The sequence below is a fragment of the Globicephala melas genome, chromosome 1 (genome assembly GCF_963455315.2).
Source record: "Globicephala melas chromosome 1, mGloMel1.2, whole genome shotgun sequence".
Lineage (NCBI taxonomy): Eukaryota > Metazoa > Chordata > Mammalia > Artiodactyla > Delphinidae > Globicephala > Globicephala melas.
Genome location: NC_083314.1, coordinates 167372162 through 167392172, shown reverse-complemented (window position 1 = coordinate 167392172; position 20011 = coordinate 167372162). Strand labels below are relative to the sequence as shown.

At 47.7% G+C, this 20011-nt stretch overlaps 2 protein-coding genes across 4 annotated transcripts in view; both read left to right on the top strand.

Moving 5' to 3' along the window:
- Nucleotides 1-15419, top strand: part of DHDDS (dehydrodolichyl diphosphate synthase subunit) — a 29372-nt gene extending 13953 nt beyond the window's left edge. Inside the window, exons 7-10 of one of the 3 annotated variants that reach the window (XR_009566162.1) lie at nt 1797-1911; nt 4440-4547; nt 12135-12450; nt 13088-15419. Coding sequence is in view for 2 of the 3 variants with exons in the window: in XM_030873506.2 (XP_030729366.1) it covers nt 1797-1911; nt 4440-4547; nt 12135-12374 (463 nt within the window). In the remaining variant the exon portion in view is untranslated. Of the gene's footprint in view, nt 1-1796; nt 1912-4439; nt 4548-12134 lie in introns of all 3 variants that reach the window. The other 2 variants (XM_060309349.1, XM_030873506.2) reach the window with 2 other exon arrangements.
- A 215-nt stretch (nt 15420-15634) lies between these two features.
- On the top strand, nt 15635-19333 carry HMGN2 (high mobility group nucleosomal binding domain 2). The gene is made up of 6 exons (XM_030873529.3): nt 15635-15774; nt 16774-16818; nt 17020-17049; nt 17416-17466; nt 17900-17995; nt 18490-19333. Exons 1-6 carry the CDS (start codon nt 15760-15762, stop codon nt 18523-18525), a joined length of 273 nt encoding a protein of 90 aa, XP_030729389.1. The 5' UTR covers nt 15635-15759; the 3' UTR covers nt 18526-19333.
- The last annotated feature ends 678 nt before the right edge of the window (nt 19334-20011 follow it).

The following is a 20011-nucleotide window of genomic DNA, read 5'->3' as shown; positions in this document are numbered from 1 at the left end:
CTTCCTATTGCCCAGTCATAAGTGAATATTATTTACCATATGACGGTACAGAAAATAAAGCTCCCTCTGTGGTTTGCAAAAAGATGACTGAGAGATGGAGTAACTTACCCAAAGGCACACAGCTAGTAAGTGTAGATCCTTGTTCTGAACACTCAGCCCAGATCTCTGCTTTTTTTTGACTATGCTCCCAGGAAAATGTTCCCACACAGAAATTTTGTCTTCTAGACCCTTCCTAAGATGCAGCTGTTACCACCTGGAGATTCTGAATCCTGCCTCTGGATACTTGGCAGGATAGATAAACAGTATTCTTGGAACCACCACACACCAGTCTTGCAAATACCCTCTTTCCATGGACTGGAGAGTTTAACTTAAGATGAGTGCTGCCAGTCCCCATTCTTCCTTCATTCCGTCTCCTTTCTGAGTATCTGTCTGCTTGGGAAAGTAGCTCTTATCAAACACAAGAGGGCTCATCATTTTGCTGTTTTTTCAAATCCTAAGTAAAGTGGATGTTTTACAGTGTTTCACGGTCCATATGACTTAAATTTAAGTTTTTTTGTTTTTTTGTTTGTTTGTTTTGCGGTACGCGGGCTTCTCACTGCTGTGGCCTCTCCCGTTGCGGAGCACAGGCTCCGGACGCGCAGGCTCAGCGGCCATGGCCCACGGGCCCAGCCACTCCGCGACATGTGGAATCTTCCTGGACCGGGGCACGAACCGGTGTCCCCTGCATCGGCAGGCAGACTCCCAACCACTGCACCACCAGGGAAGCCCAAATTTAAGGTTTTAAAAATGTTCTCTATCATAAATTCAAACAATAACAGAAGTATATAAAGTAAAAAGAGATAGTATTTCCTTCTTATCCAACCTTCCAGAGGTAATCACCATTAATAGAATGGTGTATGCCTTTCTAGATTTTGTTCTTTGTTTATATATACATGTATTCGCATGTGTGAGTAAGTGTGTGTGTGTATTTTCCACACTGTATTTTTTCTGAAATGTGCTTTTTTTCATTTAATATTACATCTTAGACATCTTTCCAAGTCCATGCATTTAGATTTACCTCTATTAAAAACAGTTGCATAGGGGGCTTCCCTGGTGGCGCAGTGGTTAGGAATCCGCCTGCCAACACAGGGGACACGGGTTCGAGCCCTGGGCCAGGAAGATCCCACATGCCGTGGAGCAACTAAGCCCGTGTGCCACAACTACTGAGCCTGCACTCTAGAGCCCGCGAGCCACAACTACTGAGCCCATGTGCCACAACTACTGAAGCCCGCGCGCCTACAGCCTGTGCTCTGCAACAAGAGAAGCCACCGCAATGAGAGGCCTGTGCAGCGCAACTAGAGAAAAGCCCATGCGCAGCAACGAAGACCCAATGCAGCCAAAAATAAATAAATTTATTTAAAAAAAAAACAGTTGCATAGTATTTCATCAAATTGCAGAGTCATAGGGTGTATCCATTTTAAAAACAAGTGTTTTAAGTGAAGGACAACACATATTCTGGTGGGTGCATCTGGTTTTAGGCTGCAACTAAATGGCTTTGGGCGAATATTTCATCTTCTCTGAGCCTCAGTTTCCTTATCTATAAAGTGAGGACAGAAGTACCTAATGTAGTTGTGAGGATTGAAACCATTCATTAATTTATCAAGCATTTGCTGAGGGCCTTCTACATACCAGGTAGTATTGGCTAATGTATTTGATGGTATTCTGTAAACTGGGAAGCTTTATGTAAGGAAGTTCACCATGAGAATAATCCAAAAAGAGATGTGGACTTATCTTTGTCTCTTCCCCACTCACCTTAGCGATGTCTCTGAGTCTCTGCTGGATAAGTGCCTTTATACCAACCACTCTCCTCATCCTGACATCTTGATACGGACTTCTGGGGAAGTGAGGCTCAGTGACTTCCTCCTCTGGCAGGTAGGTCGTTTCCAACCATTGTTCTGTTTGTGTCGAAACTGAAAACTGTGACTGCACCCACAAAACAGATTGGAGGGTCAGCTAAAATCCAGATAAATGTCTCCAGGCTGTGCCTGGTAACTTTTGCTATCCCTTCCTCATCTGTCCCTGGCTTTGTGAGCCTGTGTAGTTCTTGCTGTCTAAAGTGCCCAGGGGAAGAATCAAGGCTATCCAGCTGTGGTGAAAGCTTTACTTGTACCTCTCTTCAAGGAACTGGACTTCTGCCTTAGGTCCCTGAGCATAAGCTTCTGCCCTGGTAACCTGCCATGTCCCCCAGCACCTCTGGGCTAGAACCTCGCCTTGCATTTACTAATTTCTCGCCTTTAGAATAAAGGGCGGCATCTACACAAGCACAGGCCACAGGAGATATAAACTGTATGCAGACTCTTTCTTCAGGGCCTGCCATTGCCTATCAGCTCAGTTATCCCAGTGTAGGTAGTTCTCTAAAAGCCCATATCCAAATAAGTTTGTCTTTGCTTGAAAATCTCCATCATCTGTTAAGTTGGCCCCTGAGTAGCACTTGGCTGGGGGAAATCTTGTTCAAGGAGAGGCTGAAGGGAGAAACTCAGCTTGGAAGCAATTCACATGGTAAAGTTCTGGAAATTTTAATGGACCATAGTCTTAAGAGTGAACTAACAAGATTTAGCTACTGAAGATACTTTTAGTCTTTGGCTATATTGAAAGCAGTATAATGTGCAGCTTGTGGTTTTATGGCCCATTCTGCTGGTCAGATTATGTCTAGAGAGTTTACTTCTGGGCACTGGGTTTTAAGAGATTGCACTGGTAAACTAGAGGACTTAGCAGAAGAGGCCAGCCTGGATGGCAAGGAGTCTGAAGCTCATGTCCTATAAGGCAGGGGTCCCCAAGCCCTGGGCTGCGGACCACTACCAGCCTGCGGCCTGTTAGGAACCGGGCGCACAGCAGGAGGTGAGCAGCGGGCGAGCAAGCGAAGCTTCATCTGCCACTCCCCATCGCTCGCATTCCTGCCTGAACCATCCATCAATCCCCCCACCCCACCCTGTCCGTGGAAAAATTGTCTTCCATGAAACCGGTCCCTGGCACCAGAAAGGTTGGGGACCGCTGCTATAAGGAATGAGTGAAGAATAATGGTCTGGGAAAGAGAAGAATGGTAATAGTTTATTCTCTTGGGAAAAAAATATTAAGTTCCTCCTTTGTGCTGGAAATATGGCAGTAACCAAGTTAGAAATAATCCCTATTATCATTTATTTATTTATTTACTTACTTATTTATGGCTGCGTTGGGTCTTCGTTGCTGTGCGTGGGCTTTCTCTAGTTGCCGTGAGCGGGGGATACTCTTTGTTGCAGTGCGTGGGCTTCACATTGTGGTGGCTTCTCTTGTTGCGGAGCACAGGCTCTAGGTGCGTGGGCTTCAGTAGCTGTGGCTCGAAAACTCTAGAGCGCAGGGTCGGTAGTTGTGGCGCACGGGCTTAGTTGCTCCGAAGCATGTGGGATCTTCCCGGACCAGGGCCCGAACCCGTGTCTCCTGCATTGGCAGGTGGATTCTTAACCACTGTGCCACCAGGGAAGCCCAATCCCTACTATCTTAAAACTTACAGTTTGTTGGAAAAGACAAGTGAACAAGTCATTACAACCTTGGGAACAGATAACAGGCAGTTCTAAGCTAGCCTTCAAATATTTGAAAGACTGTCACTTTGAAGAAGAAATAAAGTTGTTCCAGAGAAACGACCTGAGACCTTGGTAGGTGACATTGGTTTAACTTAATGAGCTATCTGACAGCTAAAGTTATCCCCCTTGAGGCACTGAATTCCTCACCACTAAAGGTGTCAAGCAGTGGCTGTCAAGAATGTTCCAAAAGGGAGTCTTATATCAGTGATTATTGTTAAAAGTTCACCCAGCTCTTTGCTCTGCTTTATGTATGTTATCTTGTTAAATTTTCACAGTACCTTAAAAACTAGTTATTCTTATTACCCAGTTTTACAGTTGAGGACACTGAGGCCCAGAGAAGTTAAGTAACTTGCCTGAGGTCAAGTAGATGGTAAACGGTGGAGCCAGAATTCAAAGCCAGGCAGTCGGGCCCCAGAGCCCATGCTCTTAACCATTGTCCCATACTCTGCTACTTAAAAATAACAATGACAGCTACCATTTGTTCATTGCTAACTTTTATCAGACACTGTGTCTCCCAGATGACCTCTAAGGGCCAGGAGCCAGTAACATAATCTAGATGTTATTTCATAGTCCTAAAATTGGCTTAGAAAAATCCTGGTGGAAATGTTGATCTAGTCTCGCTTTGGTTCTGCCTTGCTACAGGCAGGTGATTTTACTGCCTCAGATGACCCGTCCCCCTATTAGTGAGTGAATCCGGGCTGGCAGCAGCAGCTGCAGCTCAGGATGCCTGTCCAACCTCATCTCTGGGTGTGATCAGCCTGCTCTTTCTTTGGAGCCTGACCAGGGATGTGTTCCAGTAACATGTTATTAAACCATACTCTCTTCCTTCCCCACCTTTCCCAGACCTCCCACTCCTGCTTGGTGTTCCAGCCTGTTCTGTGGCCAGAATACACGTTTTGGAACCTCTGTGAGGCCATCCTGCAGTTCCAGATGAACCATAGCATGCTTCAGGTAAGAGTTCAGGGCTGGCCTGACTGGATGGAATGGAAGAAAAGGTTAGCATTGATGACCACCCACGGCTATATATGTCAGGCACTTGCTAATAATCATGTTAATGATGAGTAGCTACCACTTACTGAGTATTTACTATGTGTCAGGCACTGTGAACAGTTTATATGCACTATCTCATTCAATGTTCCCAAGAACCCAATGAGCTAGGTATTATTAGCCCCATTTGTGCAAATGAGTAAATCAAAATTATTTAACTAAGGACACATAACCAATAAAAGATGGAACTGGGATTCAAGTTATAAATCTTTAATCTCTTTACTATGGAAACCCAGGAAAGGCTTCTCAGAGAGATTGGCCATTATTCCCTGAAGGAATTGGCCTAATAAAAGATTGTAGAAGTGGAAGTATACAAAATCCAAGATGCTTCCAGAGGGATTAAAAATGAAATAGCACTGTCTTTTTATGAAACTGTGTTCTACCAAGACTGGAAGTTCTGCTTTCAGTTTTGATCAGCAGATCTTGAAACAGGTTTCATTAGGAGGCAGAGTCACCTACGTCTGATTAGGACTCTTAATAATAATGGCAGTGTGTGTGGTGGTGGCAGCTAACGTATTGAGGGTCTATTAAGGCACTTTGGTGTTTTCATGTAAGTTTTCTTATTTAACCCTTCCAGCAATCCAGCAGGCTTGGCGTCCTTGTTTTTCAGATATGGCAACAGAGGGGCAGGGAAACTGTCCCAAGGTCACAGAATTTTAAACCCAAAGCTGGTGATGCTTCTTGAGTCTGGAGAGATAATGGCCAGGAGGAAATAATGATCTAAGTCAGGGCTTTTCGGTCCCCTTGGCATCACAGACTCCTTGGAGAAGCTAACGAAAGCCGTAGACCATCTCCCTAGAAAAATTGCAAAGATCACTCTAACACATGGCATTTTGCATAGAATTACATTAATCCCTTTAACACATAAACTACTTCTGGGGGTTCACATAACTCCTGAAATCTTTCCATGAATCCCAAGTCCGGAACTCCTGGAATAAGTCAATCAAATCATGAAGGTTTGGTCATGTGCTTGATCACTTAGTCTCAGAATTTGAAAAAGGAAGTTAAGTTCAAGTAAAAGGAAAAACAGCAAAGTCTCAATTATCCACTGTCAAAGAGGAATGAATATCAGATTTTTCCACATGACCAAGTCTCCCGTTAAGAACTAAAACTTTTTTAAATCCTATTTTGATAGAAAACGTTCTGAAACAGGTCTTGTGCATAATTCATTAACACCTTCTGTATACCAGGCACTTGCTAATAATGATGATGATTAGAATAATCACATTCTAATGATGCTGATAACGATAATATTGTTAGTAACTGCCCTCTTGAAGTACTTCACTGTGCAGGATGGCCTTGAAGGGTGGGACTCTTTCTCTAAGCTAGATTGTCCCAAAATACTTGGCTTTGGGATTTCTTGTATATGGTCAATGGCTAATTTTGACAGCATCCCTTCTTCCCTTCTCTTCCTATTTCCAGTTTTAAATCAGCTACAGGCAAGGAAACCAGGCAACCAAGCTTGTTAGAGTTGTCTGTAAAGTGAGAGTAAACTGGCCTTGCATGAAGCCCAGAGGATCTTGGTGCACGAGCTTTTGTGTATGGATATTCTTGTCTCTGAGTTGGCTGCTGAGAAGTCTTTTAGTAATTTCAGGTTTCTCAGATACTTTCCCACATGGCTATTGGAGGAATTACCTCAAGTTTCACTCATTTCATAAATGTCTATTACTGAGTACCTGGTCTGAGTCAGGCACTATGTTAGTATTAGGCACAAGAGAGTCAAGCAGTTAGTTGGCCAGACAAGATCCCTACCTTCATGGAGCTTGTATTTTTACTTGAGGAGACAGATAATAAGTAAACAAGTTTATACAATAATTTCAGATTGTAATAAGGCAATGAAGAAAATAGGGTGATATGCTAGAAGGTAATGAAGAGAGCAGGAGGTGCTGAATAAAGCAGTCAAGGAAGGCCTCTCTAAGGAGGTCTTTTTTAAGCCATTATATTAGAGATGAGAGATAGCCAGATGGGTAAAAATCCAGGGGGAAAGAATTATTCTCTGCAGAGGGAGCAGCAAGGGCAAGGATACTAAAGTTATAAAGTTTAGGTCTTGGAAGAACAAAGAAAGAGGTCAGCACACATGAGGGAGAAGGATGTGGGATGAGGCTGGGTAGGAGTCAGGCCTCTGATCACTGAGGGCCTTGTAGGCCATGATGACACATCTGAAGACTTTTGATCAGGGGAGTGACAGGATCTGATTTATATTTTGTAAAAATCACGCAGGATTTTCAGAGGGCAGGAGTCAGAGACCAAACTCCTACAGTAGTCCAGGTGGGAGAATGTGCCTCAAGGTGGGGTTGCAGCTGTAGAGAAGGGGAGGGCTGAGTGGACTGAGATGGAGGAAAAACAAAAGTTAAAACAGGAACAAATGAAACTAAGTTGATAATATAACCCCCAGTGAAAGGGATTAATTCCAGTTACCTGAACATAGTTCTCTGACTATATATTTTTGGTGGGATATATTCTAAGGATAATACAAACTGGAAAGCTAACTTAAACATTACTTAGGTTTATTAATGGTAATGTTGATGATGTAACTCCGAAACTCTTTTATTCATCTTGTAGGATAAAACAAATGAGTAAAATGTTAATGTTATTAGGAACCAAAACATTTAGGTTTTGGCCTGGGCAGCTGGGTAGATGGCTCTGCCGTTTCCTAGGATGGGGTGGAACGTGTTTGAGGACAGCCATTAAGAGTTTCATTTGGTACCTAAGAATCATAATTTCAAACATTTATTGAGTTCTTACGTATCAGGCATCCTTTTACTTATATTCTATGTAGTTCTGTAAGGTAGATACTATTATTAATTGCCCCCATTTTTAGAGTGAGGAAACCAAAGTAATAACAGAGATGCTGACTGCCCTGAACCTTTTTTCAGCAGACCTCATAGAGGTTTTGGCCAGATTTCCTCTACCCAGGAGCCCTCAAACTCTGTTTCTAGAAATCTTAGCACCTCAGCAGAAGCACTAAGCGTACAATCCAGACTGACAACATCCTGGCCAGTTTGGCCTCAGACCAGAGAGCTGATCTTTCTAATATCTCCCTTGTATGTATCCTGTATCATCACCAAACTGGACTCTTCACAGTTCCTTGTTCCCAAACCCTTTGGTATTCTGCCTCCACATCTGTGTTCTTGACCCATCTCCCAAATTCCCATTGTTAAATTCTGAGCTGCTCTGTCTCTAAGCCCAGCCCAGTATGTCCCCATTCCCTGCAGGAAGCCAGGGCAGGGAGTTGGGTTCTTGATCTATAGTAGCTCACTGGGATGAGGGCAGCTGATGGATGCTAATGGAAACAGGGACTCAGCTACAAATTGTTGGAGGCTAGACCTTGGTATCTGAAGGGACCATGGCAGTTTCCAGGTGGTCACCCATCAGTCTTAGAGAATGGGGGCTGGCAAATGGAAGAAATCTCGACTATGACACAGTAGGACAGATAGAAAATTAGGGCAAGGAAGGGGTGGGCAGCAGTACAGAGCCACTGATCCTCAGTTACAGGCTGCATGGATGGTAGGTCCATGGGGGGGATCTTTGACAGAGATGAGGAATAAGTGTTCGGTCCACTTAATCTGTAATGATATAGAGGGAGAATATACATATTCCCACTAAACTTCCTTTGATGCATTTGTCAGAGGTTAAACGCCAGGGTGGAACAATCAACCATTTTATTTCTAGTGCTCTTCAGGTAGTCACTATCTTCTTCTCAAGAGAAGTTAATAACTTCAGCTATTGTCTCAGACATTCCTGACTTTGAGTCATGGCACAGCCTTCTAGCTGTGTGACTGACTGGGCAATTACTTAACCCTTCAGAGAATCACTTTTCTCCTCTGTAAAATGAGGGGAGTAATGATAATAATAATACCTGCCTCACAGGTTTGTGATAAGTCTTCAGTAAGCTAATACACTAAAAGCGCTGGAACAGAGTTCATTTTCAGAGACTGGTGGCCAATATCGTTCACAATGTATGTCTCTGGGCTCTTCAGACTTCATCTGTCTCCAGAAAAACCACAGACACTTAGCATCCCGCTCATCCCATCGCTAGTACAGTTCCCTTAGCAGGGAGACTCTGGGTGCTCGTCAAAACATCATGTTTCCAGCAAGAGGTACTGTCTCTAACAACCCTCAGAAATGCACCCCCCCCATGCCACTGACCTGGGCATATTGATTGTGGCAAATGGGGACTTTTGGGAAGACTTGTCATTAGCTAATGAATGTTTTGAAGCCCAAGACCTGCATCCTCTCCATGCCCCAGTGAGGTCAGAGGACTTGAGGGTTTATATACTGGAGGGGCTATTACATCTTGTTCTCTAATTCTGCTGAGGAGAGAACAAGAGCAGAGAGGCTTAATGCCCAGGAGAGATTTATATTAATAGGTTCGGGCCCCATTTCTCAAAAGGAGCTCCTTGGAGCCCTGACACCAAGACCACATAAGGTCTGCATAAGAAGTGTCTAAGGTAATTATTAACGCCCTCTCCCCTGATAGGTCATTATACAGGGTAAGTAGACAGTATGGTCAGGGAGAGAGAAATTGACTATTAGGACTTCCATTAGCCTAGATTTTCAGAGGCTGAGTACCTGAGAAGAACTTACAACACCTTTGAGATAGGGAGGTAGATCTAGACCATGTGGAGGTTGCACAGAGGTGCCCAGATGCAGGCCACTGGTTCCCCACTCCACCCCTAGAAAGTACAGCTTATCCAGAGGCACGAAACACATTTCCCAAAGATCTTTCAAGAAGTTATCTTAGGGCTTCCCTGGTGGCACAGTGGTTGAGAGTCCTCCTGCCGATGCAGGGGACGCGGGTTCGTGCCCCGGTCCGGGAGGATCCCACATGCCGCGGAGCGGCTGGGCCCGTGAGCCATGGCCGCTGAGCATGCGCGTCTGGAGCCTGTGCTCCGCAACGGGAGAGGCCACAGCAGTGAGAGGCCTGCGTACCGCAAAAAAAAAAAAAGTTATCTTAGTGGAGAAACCAAGGGAACTTCAAACCACTGTGTGACCTAGGCCAGGCCCTTCCCCACCTCAGCCTTGGTGTCCTTGTCTGTACAATGAGAAGGCTAGAGCTCATGGTCTTTACGAGCTCCCCTGACTCTGTCATCCTAACAGTGAATCGCTGATTCCTGGCAAATTAGGGGCCAGGGTCTGCTTGGCTGCAGCCTCCCTGCTCAGCACTCAGTCTAGGGCTGCCATTTGGAAAAAGCCTGAGCCTCATGGAGCAATTTTAACCAGCTCCGCATTTCCTCCTTCTGTGGCTCGGTGCCCTCCTCCTTCCTGTTCAGCCAGGACTTAGCCTACTTAGCCCTAGCCACAAGCAGTGGTGACAGAAGAAGGGCTAACTGTTAATAGCCAGGCACCAGATTGGGCATTCATTATCTCATTTTTCCTCAAACCACCTAGTGATGTGGACACTATCGTCCCCATTTTGCAGATGAAGAAAGAGGTTTGGAGAGGTGAGGGAGTCCTCTGGACAGAAACTTCTCAAACCCAGTATTCCAGGCAGACTCACACTGGCCTGATCACGCTCTTTGATTTCCTGAGTGATCTATAGTAGCCTATTATTCCCCCGCTGATATTCTCCTCCCCCCATACACTTTACCTTTATCTGAATCTTCCCCGTTGGTTAAAGCTCAGCTCAGATTCTGCCTGACCATGAGATTTCACTGCCCCCTTGACCTTCATCAACCACAGTTTCTTTCCTCTGAACTGCATGGCCCTTTCTCTTACCTCCATGATGATCCTTACCACATTCCACCTTGTATTATGGTATTTGGGTACATCTCTGTGTCCTACTCAGCCTGTAGGCACATGGATCGCGGTGACTATGTCCTGTGCATTTCCATACCCCCAATAAAGTCTTGTATGTAGGACCCAGGGTTCCTCCTGACTAAGGCCAGGAAGAAGCCCTTCTAACAAGATGAAGACCCTTACAGCAACTTTTTAAGCTTGTTTTAGTCTTCATAGCTCCACATGGGAGTTCGTTATCATAGCAGAAGAGTATCCTTGAATGCCTTGGATCATTCAACAGCCTGGAGGGGGGATTTTCCAGATTTTTCATTTGTCATCTTTATTCATGCAGTAAGTCTTTATTGCTGAGAGACCCTAACAAATCACTTCCCTACTCTGAACCTCCATGTCTGTCTCCAGCACCTCCGTAGCTCTTTTGGGAGGGTCAAGTGAGACAACAGATGAAGTGCTTGTGTACATGTAAGATATTCCTTAAAGGATTAAAACAAAGCAATCCAGGTGTTCACAGGCTGAGTAGGACACAGACAGGTACCCAGATACCACAGTACAAGGTAGAATGTGGTAAGGGTCACAAAGGGTATAGGATACCAAATCGGCAGCAAAATGGGAGTTTCTCACACATGGAATAGGTTTGGCAGGAGGGACTCTGGTGCTAAGGTTCTGCAGCCTGTTAGAGTGGCAGGAGCAGAGCATCAGTGAGGCACAGCAAGGCCTTGGTTCTGCTCCAAAAGGGTTTTCCCCTTCTGTGCCAGGAGCATCCTCCTTGTCCTCCTGGGATCATACAGTCAGTGTACTGAGCATTTCACATGTACAGGGTGCCCCAAGTGCCAGAAAGGAAAAGCCACAGTCTCTGTCCTCTAGGAGTTTATGGTTTGTCTGAAGACACACACAGGGTATGAGAAGTGCTGCCAAGGAGTATAATCACTTACCTGGTGTCAGAACTGGTTCCAGGAGCCTGAGGGCTCCACTGAGCCTTCAAGGGTTCATTTTTCTAACAGAAAATGTGGACTGTGGACACTAATGCCTATTCTAGAGGCAGGATGAAGTAAGTGGCTTAAGAAAGCTGAACCTGCTTCTCATAATGTTCACAGGAGGGCCATTTGCTGCACGAGTCAGCCTGGTCTCCATATGAGAGGCAGTTCTGGATCCAGACTCTGAAAGATAACTTTAGGCAGTTGGGAGGATGGCACCCTTAGAGTGACCTGGGAAACCAAAGAAATGACCCACTGCATATGCCCCAGGCAGGAATAGAACCTTCCTTGCATCAGAGTGATAACTTGTAAAATTGCTGTTTCTGTTTGAGAGCCTGCTAATATGCTGGAGGGGTTTTGCATACATTATCTCTAATCCTTAAAACCACTCTTCAAGGTAGGCACAACCCCGCTTTACAGATGAAGAAGTGAGGTTAGGAGAGGATTTGCCCAAAGCCACAAAGCTAGGTGGTGGGGGAACCAGAAGTCACACCCACATTTGCCTTGTTCCCTTCCAAGTGCAAACCTGAGAAGAATTTCAAGAAATATAGAAACTCCCACCCAAAACAAACCAAGATGGATCCAGAACTGCCACTGCCCTGCCTGTACAACATGGGCACCACCCATTGCACACCTACTCCCAAAGCTTTCCAGATCTGCTACAGACTTCCCACTGTTCCACTTAACTTGGCCCGTCCTGTGCCCCACCCTTACCTCCTCCATCCCAATTCCACCCACGCCTAAAAATGATCTCCCCACCCCAATCCCCACTTTTCTCTAGCAGAAGGCCCGAGACATGTATGCAGAGGATCGGAAGAGGCAGCAGCTGGAGAGGGACCAGGCTGCAGTGACAGAACAGCTGCTGCAAGAGGGGCTCCAGGCCAGTGGGGACGCCCAGCTCCGACGGACACGCTTGCACAAACTCTCAGCCAGACGAGAAGAGCGGGTCCAAGGCTTCCTGCAGGCCTTAGAACTCAAGCGGGCTGACTGGCTGGCACGTCTGGGCACTGCATCAGCCTGAGTGAGGCTGGCCTCCTGCCACTTTGCCCTGCCCTCTGCCTCCAGGGCCCCACTCCCCTTTCTTTTCTTGGTGAAAGGTACCTCCCTCCTGATGATGAATTGTGTTTCCTTTGCTTGGCAAGGGAGCCCCAGAGGCCAGGTTTGCTGGCCATAGACATCTTTGGGCTGCCTGGGACAGTGCCCCTGGAGAGGGTTGAGGGTGAGAGTCTCTCACAAGTACACTAAACCCAAACTCTGATCCAGGTCAAACTCTGATCACAAATAGGTTCAGAGAGCAGAGGGCCCCAGCTCTTCCATCTTTGCCACCTCTACCTGTACTCCTAGGTGCACTTTCTTTTTCCACCAGCACATCCTTCAACACAAAGAATTTCGGGGAAGAGTTCTCCCCAAAACCTTAGCCCTTTACCCATCCATCTTAGTCTTCACAAAAGATGTGGACCCACCTTGGATCTGCTGGTAAATAGCTAATAGGCAGCCAGCGTTATTTAGGCAAGGAAGGGGAGGGAGAGACAGAAAGAAAAGTTGCCCATCTGCTGCTCCTCCCCGTTGGCTGTCCACCTGGGATTTGCTATTGAATCTCTACCCCCTCCCACCACACAGTGCTGACTGCTCACTGAAAGCAGCGCCCCCAATGGTGCGCGGAAGCCAGGCGGGTGATTACAATCCAATTACCTATTGTCGACTCAGCCCACACAAGCTTTTCTCCTCTTGCAGGGCATGGGGCCAGGCTCCACTCCCCAGTGAGACCGGTCCCCTCCATGGCTACAGAGTAACAGAAGACCTATAGGCCCTGGTGAATCTAATCCAGCACAGGCCACCTTCCCTGGATCACATCAGGACCAAGAGCACAGAAACAAGCACTTCTCCCAACTGACTGCCTCCTGCCCTCAGCATCTCGGACTCTGCTTCCCACCTCAACAGCCTTTGAGGCTTTTCTCAGCTTTTGACCTGTCCCCCTAAGTAGACCGTGAGATGATTTATTCCCAGCATGGCAGAGTCTCAGCTTGTGAGGGCCAAGGTTGCCCAGCAGGGAGAAGAGGGCCAAGTCAAGGGCCGTGTCCTTTTCCTTACCTCTCCCTGCCAGGCCTCGCTGCAGAGCTGCTGAGAGGATTAGTGCCTTTGAAGAGCTGTCTGAGCAGCTCTGTGCTTCAGGTGCCCCAGAGCAGCAAGCACCAGCGGGTAATACCAACCAAAGGCTACTCTGTTTAGTCTTCCCGTTTTACTTTCTGCAAACTGTTTCCCAGCACCTCCCTCTAGGGGAGAGGTAGGATCTTGCAAGCAGTGCTAAGAGCATATTCTTTAAAACCTGTAACTTCCCTATACGCCAGTCTCCTCCCCTTTCTGTGCCTGGATACCTGGCACAAGAGACCCTTTGGGCATCTTCCCTGCTCCCAGAATCAAACATAAATGCCCGGCACTGCGATTGAGAAGCCAATCAATGCACCCTTTGGCAAGTCCCCCTCACACACCTGGCACTACCCACTACCAATCCCTGGCACGGGGTTCCCAGAGAGCAGGTGCTGTACATTTTCCAGCTTTACAAGGGGGCTGTTGACAGCCTTAATTAGGGAGGCATGAATTATGCGGCTATAATGCAGAGCCCTACAATTAAGGCGGGAATGAGGGGCTGGAGGCAGCAAATGGAATCTGCCCTGTGAGCATGGTTGTTGAGTCCTATCTCCTTTCTGGGTCTGACTTTCCCTACTATGATTGGGGTACAGCAAAGGTGATTAATGGGGCTGGTATCTTTGGCCTGAGGTCCTGTATTCTGGGAAAGGTACACAGTGGGGAGGGGTGAGGAGTGGCTGCCTCTAAGGGGTGGAAAGGAGAAGAGGCGGAGGGATCGCTGCTGCTCAGGAACAGGGGCTGCAAATAGTTGATATGAACTCACAGTGATTGCTTTCTACCGGTGTGATTTGTACAAACCAGCTCAACCCTTGCCTCAAGAAATTAGGTGAGACCTATTTAAATGTCTTCCCACCTGTGAGCCAACCCCCCCCCAGTTGAGGATATTTATCGTGTTGCGTTCTCTCGGGTGTCAAATAGAATTTTTAAAATTCTTAGATGTAAAACTTGTTTGCGAACAGTGCAACAGAAAATCATGTTTTGCTGCAGCAATTGTCTACCTTCCTCAGGTGCACTTGGCTACCTCCAGTATCCCTAGCTTTGGGGACGGGGTGGGGGAGCCACTGGAAGAGGCCTTTTTCCATCGCAACCCCTGTACCTCTACTTGTTTCCTAATGCCCGGACGCTTTCCTCCACCCTCCTTTTCCCTCGCGCAAGTGAAAGGAAGCCAGCCAGCCTGCCAGTGTGGAAGGAGGGATTTCGCCAGCTGCGTCTGCAGCGCCCAGGGTTAGAGGCTGCATCGGGTGGGGGCAGCTGAGCTTCATGTCTCCGTAGCGGGTAAAGATTAGAGGGAGGGGAGTGCTAGTAGGCCTTCTTGGCGGCCACTCTCCGTCATTCGGTGGCGGGGTTCTGAGGTCCAGGAATACAAGGACCTAGGAGAGCCATCCACCCGACAGGCTTTGGGGGGGCTTCGTTGGTGTTTGGGGAGGCGGCTGAGCAACGGGTGCTGAAAGGACAGCTCCTACCTGCCCCACTGCACCCGAAAGGCACCTCTGCGTGTAAAGTCTCCCCCTGGAACCCCCACCCCACCTCGAGTGGACCGCCTTCCAGGTGAGGTGCCCGAGAGGCGTCCTCCGAGTGGCAGCCTGGAAGGATGCACGTCCGGCTGCGCCGAGCTGGCTTCCCCGCTCTTTCCCCACTTCAGCGTCAGCCTTGGCCCTGGGAACTGCAGCCTGTGCCTCCAAGCCGCGCGCTTCCTCCCGCCTCCGGCGGAGAAGGGCAGTGCGGCCAGGCCTAGCAAACCCTTCTGCTGGGGCCCCCAGCGGGAACAGGAAGGAAAGCGGCTGAGATGCGCCCTAAGTGTCGCATGGCTTGGAGAAGTGGGTAGCTCGGTTGCATAAGGTGGAAGGAACTTGGTAGTTTGGAAAAGCCAGCTCTTGGCGGGAGCCGAAACCCAGAGCCCGCCGAGTCGCACCACCCTCCCTCATTTATTGCCCTCGACGCGCGCCTCCCCCACTGCGCCCCCACCCCCTAGGCGCGCCGCCGTCTCGCGCGCCCTCCCCCCCATACCCCCCTCCTCACTCCCTCCAGAGGAGGTGAGTTTAAACCCCGCCCACGTGACCCCAGCTGGGCCAATGAACGGCGGCGGGAGGTGAAATCCGGTTCTAACCGGTCCGGGGCTCCCAGCGCTATAAAAACTTTATAAACCCCCCGGAGCCCGAGCAGTGTGAAGAAGAGGCGAGAGCGACCCTTGGACTGGCCAAAGCCGCGAGCCACTGCATCCCCGTGTCCAGCGCATACGTCCCGCCGCCGTCGCCACCATGCCCAAGAGAAAGGTACGTGGCGCGAGGGCCCCAGGCGCTGGGCCGCCGCCGCCGCCACCACCGCCACCACCACCACCAATGCAGCAGCCGCCGCCGCTTCCCCGGCTTTGGGAAGCGCGAATCAGCGGCGAGCTGGAGCAGACTCAGCCCCCCGGCGCGGTAGCTCGAGGCGGTGTCAGGCGGCCCCGGGCTAACCCTGCGCGGCTTGGCTGCCCGCGGGCGCCAGAGGCCATATTGGAGGAGCGGCGGCCGCGGCGGGAGGAGCCATGTTGGCGGCTGTTTATCCCGCTCCCCTTGGGCTCGACGTGCCCGCCCCGCGCCCCCTCCCCCCATCGCTAGCCCCCCCCCCCTTCCCCGCGGGCGGGCAATTCAAACCCGAAAGGGCGGGAAGGCGGCATTCGGGGTTGGCGGGCGGGGGAACGCGCTGCCGCCAAAAAACCGCCGCCGTGAGGGGGCGGGGCCTTCTTCCCTGGGGGCGGGACTTCGCAGTGTGGCCCCACCTCCACCGCGCGCCGCCCACGGCCCCCGCGCACGAGACTCGCCCCGGTGCGCGCCGCTGCCGCCCACGAGTTCCCCCGGCTGCGTGCTCCTCCCGTCTCCCGCCCTCGACGGCTGCCATGGCAACGGCGCTCGGGCCCCGCCTCCGGAGGGGTTTGTTTGCTCCTAGTACAGCTGTTGCTTCTGCCTGGCGCGGCGGCGCGGGCTGCGCTTCGCGCGCCTCGTTCCAGCTTTGCGCGCGCTTCGCGGGGCCCCGCCGTTCCTGCGCGTTATGAGCCAGACCGGGTGTGAGGCTGACACATAACAGCGTTCCTAGCGCTTTCTGAGCATTTCGGGGATTTGCATAGGAGCTGGGGATGCTACAAACTGAGGATTTGTATGTCTTAGGAAAGTTGTGTGCAAGATTCCCTTCGATTTTTTTTCTCCCCCCTTTAGGACTTCGTTAAGTTTACTGAATCATTAAGAACTGCTTCAGAAACTGCAGCTTTCTTAGCTTTTGCTTGTTTTTTATAGGCTGAAGGGGATGCTAAAGGAGATAAAACCAAGGTGAAGGATGAAGTAAGTCTTATTCTCACTGCTTTTGGAGTCTCACAAAGCCTTGGGCTCCTTTAGTGGTAATTAACCATATTCATAGTCCTGAATTTGCCTCAGTAAGCTCTCTTTACTTCCTATAGTCTAGAACAGTTCAGGTGCAAAACTTTTTTGTATTTAAGTGGTTCAACTGTCCTATTTGTAATTTTCTTTATTTTTTTTAAATAGCCACAGAGAAGATCTGCAAGGTTATCTGCTGTAAGTGTGTCTGCTTTTAAATTTTCATATTATTCCCTGAAACTAAAAAGCATTGAAAAACGGTTCCCTTTGCTTCCCATGAATTACGGTCAGTGGCTGGTATTGAATGACTTACTCTGCTATGGACTCTTGCCCATTTGGAATTTGCTCGTTCTGAAATTGTGATGGCTGTAGCCAAAGTGGGACACTTCCGAGTGTTACTTGAGTGGGTTTCTGAAGATATGAAGTTCTAATGGAAAGCCCGCCACAAACTTTACAAAGTAGGAGAAACTTCTATGCCAGTGGTGCTGTGGTTTGGTTGTGGGTTGTTTTCTTTGGTCCATTGTACTGATGTTCTCTGCTTTCCTTTTCTCCCCCAAATAAAAGAAACCTGTTCCTCCAAAGCCAGAGCCCAAGCCTAAAAAGGCCCCTGCAAAGGTGAGTAGGACGGTGAGACAAACACGCATCTAGGATTTACATAAAAGCCTGAACAGTTTCCCATGTTGCTGACAGGGAGACCTGCTATATAACAACTTCATCTGTTGACACAGAGTTGAGATTTGACAGAGTTAATAGGACTGGTCCTTAACCAAGAACTCTGTCTTCAATTTACAGGAAACTGTACACTTGGGTATTAAACAAGTGCAAGTGTTTAAGCTGTCTTATTCTATTATTTACATTCAGATAAAGAATTCCGTGTATTGAAGACCACAGTTTGGCCTTGTTTTTATGAATGGGGGAGGGTATGTAGTTTATTTGTGTATCTTATATTTGATCAACAACCCTACTTTGTGCAGAGCTTTGTAGACTTGTATCCCGGTGATATGAAATGAGGAGAAACAGCTTTTTTCCCCCCATCCCCCCATTTTAGAAGGGAGAGAAGGTACCCAAAGGGAAAAAGGGGAAAGCTGATGCTGGCAAGGATGGGAATAATCCTGCAGAAAATGGAGATGCCAAAACAGACCAGGTACAACTATTTTCACTTTATGTTAAGTCTGCCCATTCAATCAGTTAATGATCCCAAAAGCTTTTATGGCCTTTTTCTTACATCTGTATCACTCCAAGTGCACCTTTTAGTCTGGAGTTTGCTTGTGGTTTTTTTCTGTGAGTTTAATCTGGATTCTTGAAGGCTCTGCCGTCCAATAAAGAGAGCTGTGGTATGAGCCTTGTCCTGTCGTTAGGTGTCGCGCTCATGCTACACCATGGTTTTCAAGTTGGGAATAACCTCAGATCTTGTAATACTGGTGTGCCCCCTTCCCCAATTTTACAGTAAGGTCCAGAGGGGAAGTGACTTAGCAAAGTTACCTGCCAAGTCATTTTCAAAAGAAGTACTGAGTCTCAGTGTCAAAGTACCTAAAACCTGAACTTTGGCCTGGGAGCAAAGTAATGCTATAAATGAAATATAAATGAAGATAGTTTCCACATCTATATATTGTATTCATCTGTCTGTTTTTCTTTTAGGCACAGAAAGCTGAAGGTGCTGGAGATGCCAAGTGAAGTGTGCATTTTTGATAACTGTGTACTTCTGGTGACTGTACAGTTTGAAATACTATTTTTTATCAAGTTTTATAAAAATGCAGAATTTTGTTTTACTTTTTTTTTTTTAAGCTATGTTGTTAGCATACAGAACACTTCATTGTTGTTTTTTGGGGGAAGAGCACATGTCACTAATAGATTGTCTCTGAAGCTGGATTGACATGGGAGAAAAACACCTTTCCCGTCTGGTTTTGAGAGACTTCCTCTTGGTTCCCAGGAAGGAGGGGGTTCCTTGATACTGACACACAGTAGCCACCTTGGCACAAATGCCTTGTGGTGTGGAAACTACAGTTAGTTTTTATGTTCTCTTCTCCCTCTCCACCTTCAGCATAGACTTGACTCCCTTAAACCCAGAGACCTGTTGGAACCTGACCCCCAAAAATTGGTTACCAGTATGTCAGGCAATCTGGACTTTGCATTGTCACCATTGAGATGGCGTCCCTCAAAAGAGCAGCGGTTCCTTTTTTAGATTGTGGATCTTCAGATTGATACTTTTGCCATTTTCATTTCCTGAAAGTCAGGGTCGGCTTGTGAAAAGTTGTTAAACAACATACTAAATGTGAAATGTCAACCCTCACTCTAAACTTTCCCTGTTCAGAGCATCACATGAAGACTTCATGGGGTTTTATAGTGGCTTTCTGATTTTGGTAGTCCATTGCAAAAGGGAGTTTGAAAGTTGTATACTGTTAACGATTGTCTGCCCATGTCCTGCCTGAAATACCATGATTGTTTATGAAAAGTATCTTTAATAAAGCTGGATACAGTTTGACTTGGAATGCTGCCTCTAATCTTTTCCCAGGAGTGGGGGAGCCTGGTTTCTCCAAGTCTCTTGGGACAGGATGCATTCTGGTGTGAGGTGTAGAGGTTCCATGTACAGTCAGTCTTTATGGTCCATCTGTAGAACACAGTGCTACGTGGACTTGGGAAAGATCCCAGGAGTAGACAGGTGGTGAGAGGCTGGGAGCAGAGAAGTGGTTTCTGTACTTGGTTATGTAGCACTACCTGAAGTGTATTTTTAAATGCAGGTATTTGGTAGATCTGAGGTTTGGGCCTGGCAGCTGATGGTACAAGAGCCTTTCCACTTCATTCACATTTAAGATCTCTGTAAAATTAGCACGTTAATAGATAACGGCTGTATAGTCCTTGTGTGAGAAGAAAATGCCTGTGTGTCTACACGGTTGGCCATAAGATGTGTAAGGCAGATGGCGCCCTGCTGTTGAGCAGACCTGTAAATCTTCTGTGAATTGGTTAAATTCTTGTCCTTGTTGGTAAACTGCTCTAGCTCCGAAAGCAAAGACATTAATGGGGACTTTGCTGATTGCCTTATTCTGGAGACCCTTCAGAGAACCCCTTTCCTCTAGGGAAATAGCAAGAAGTTATGTTAGGAAATAGAACTTGTAATAAATCGATGCTTGCAGTTTGCATTTGCTTTCATGGGTCACCTGTT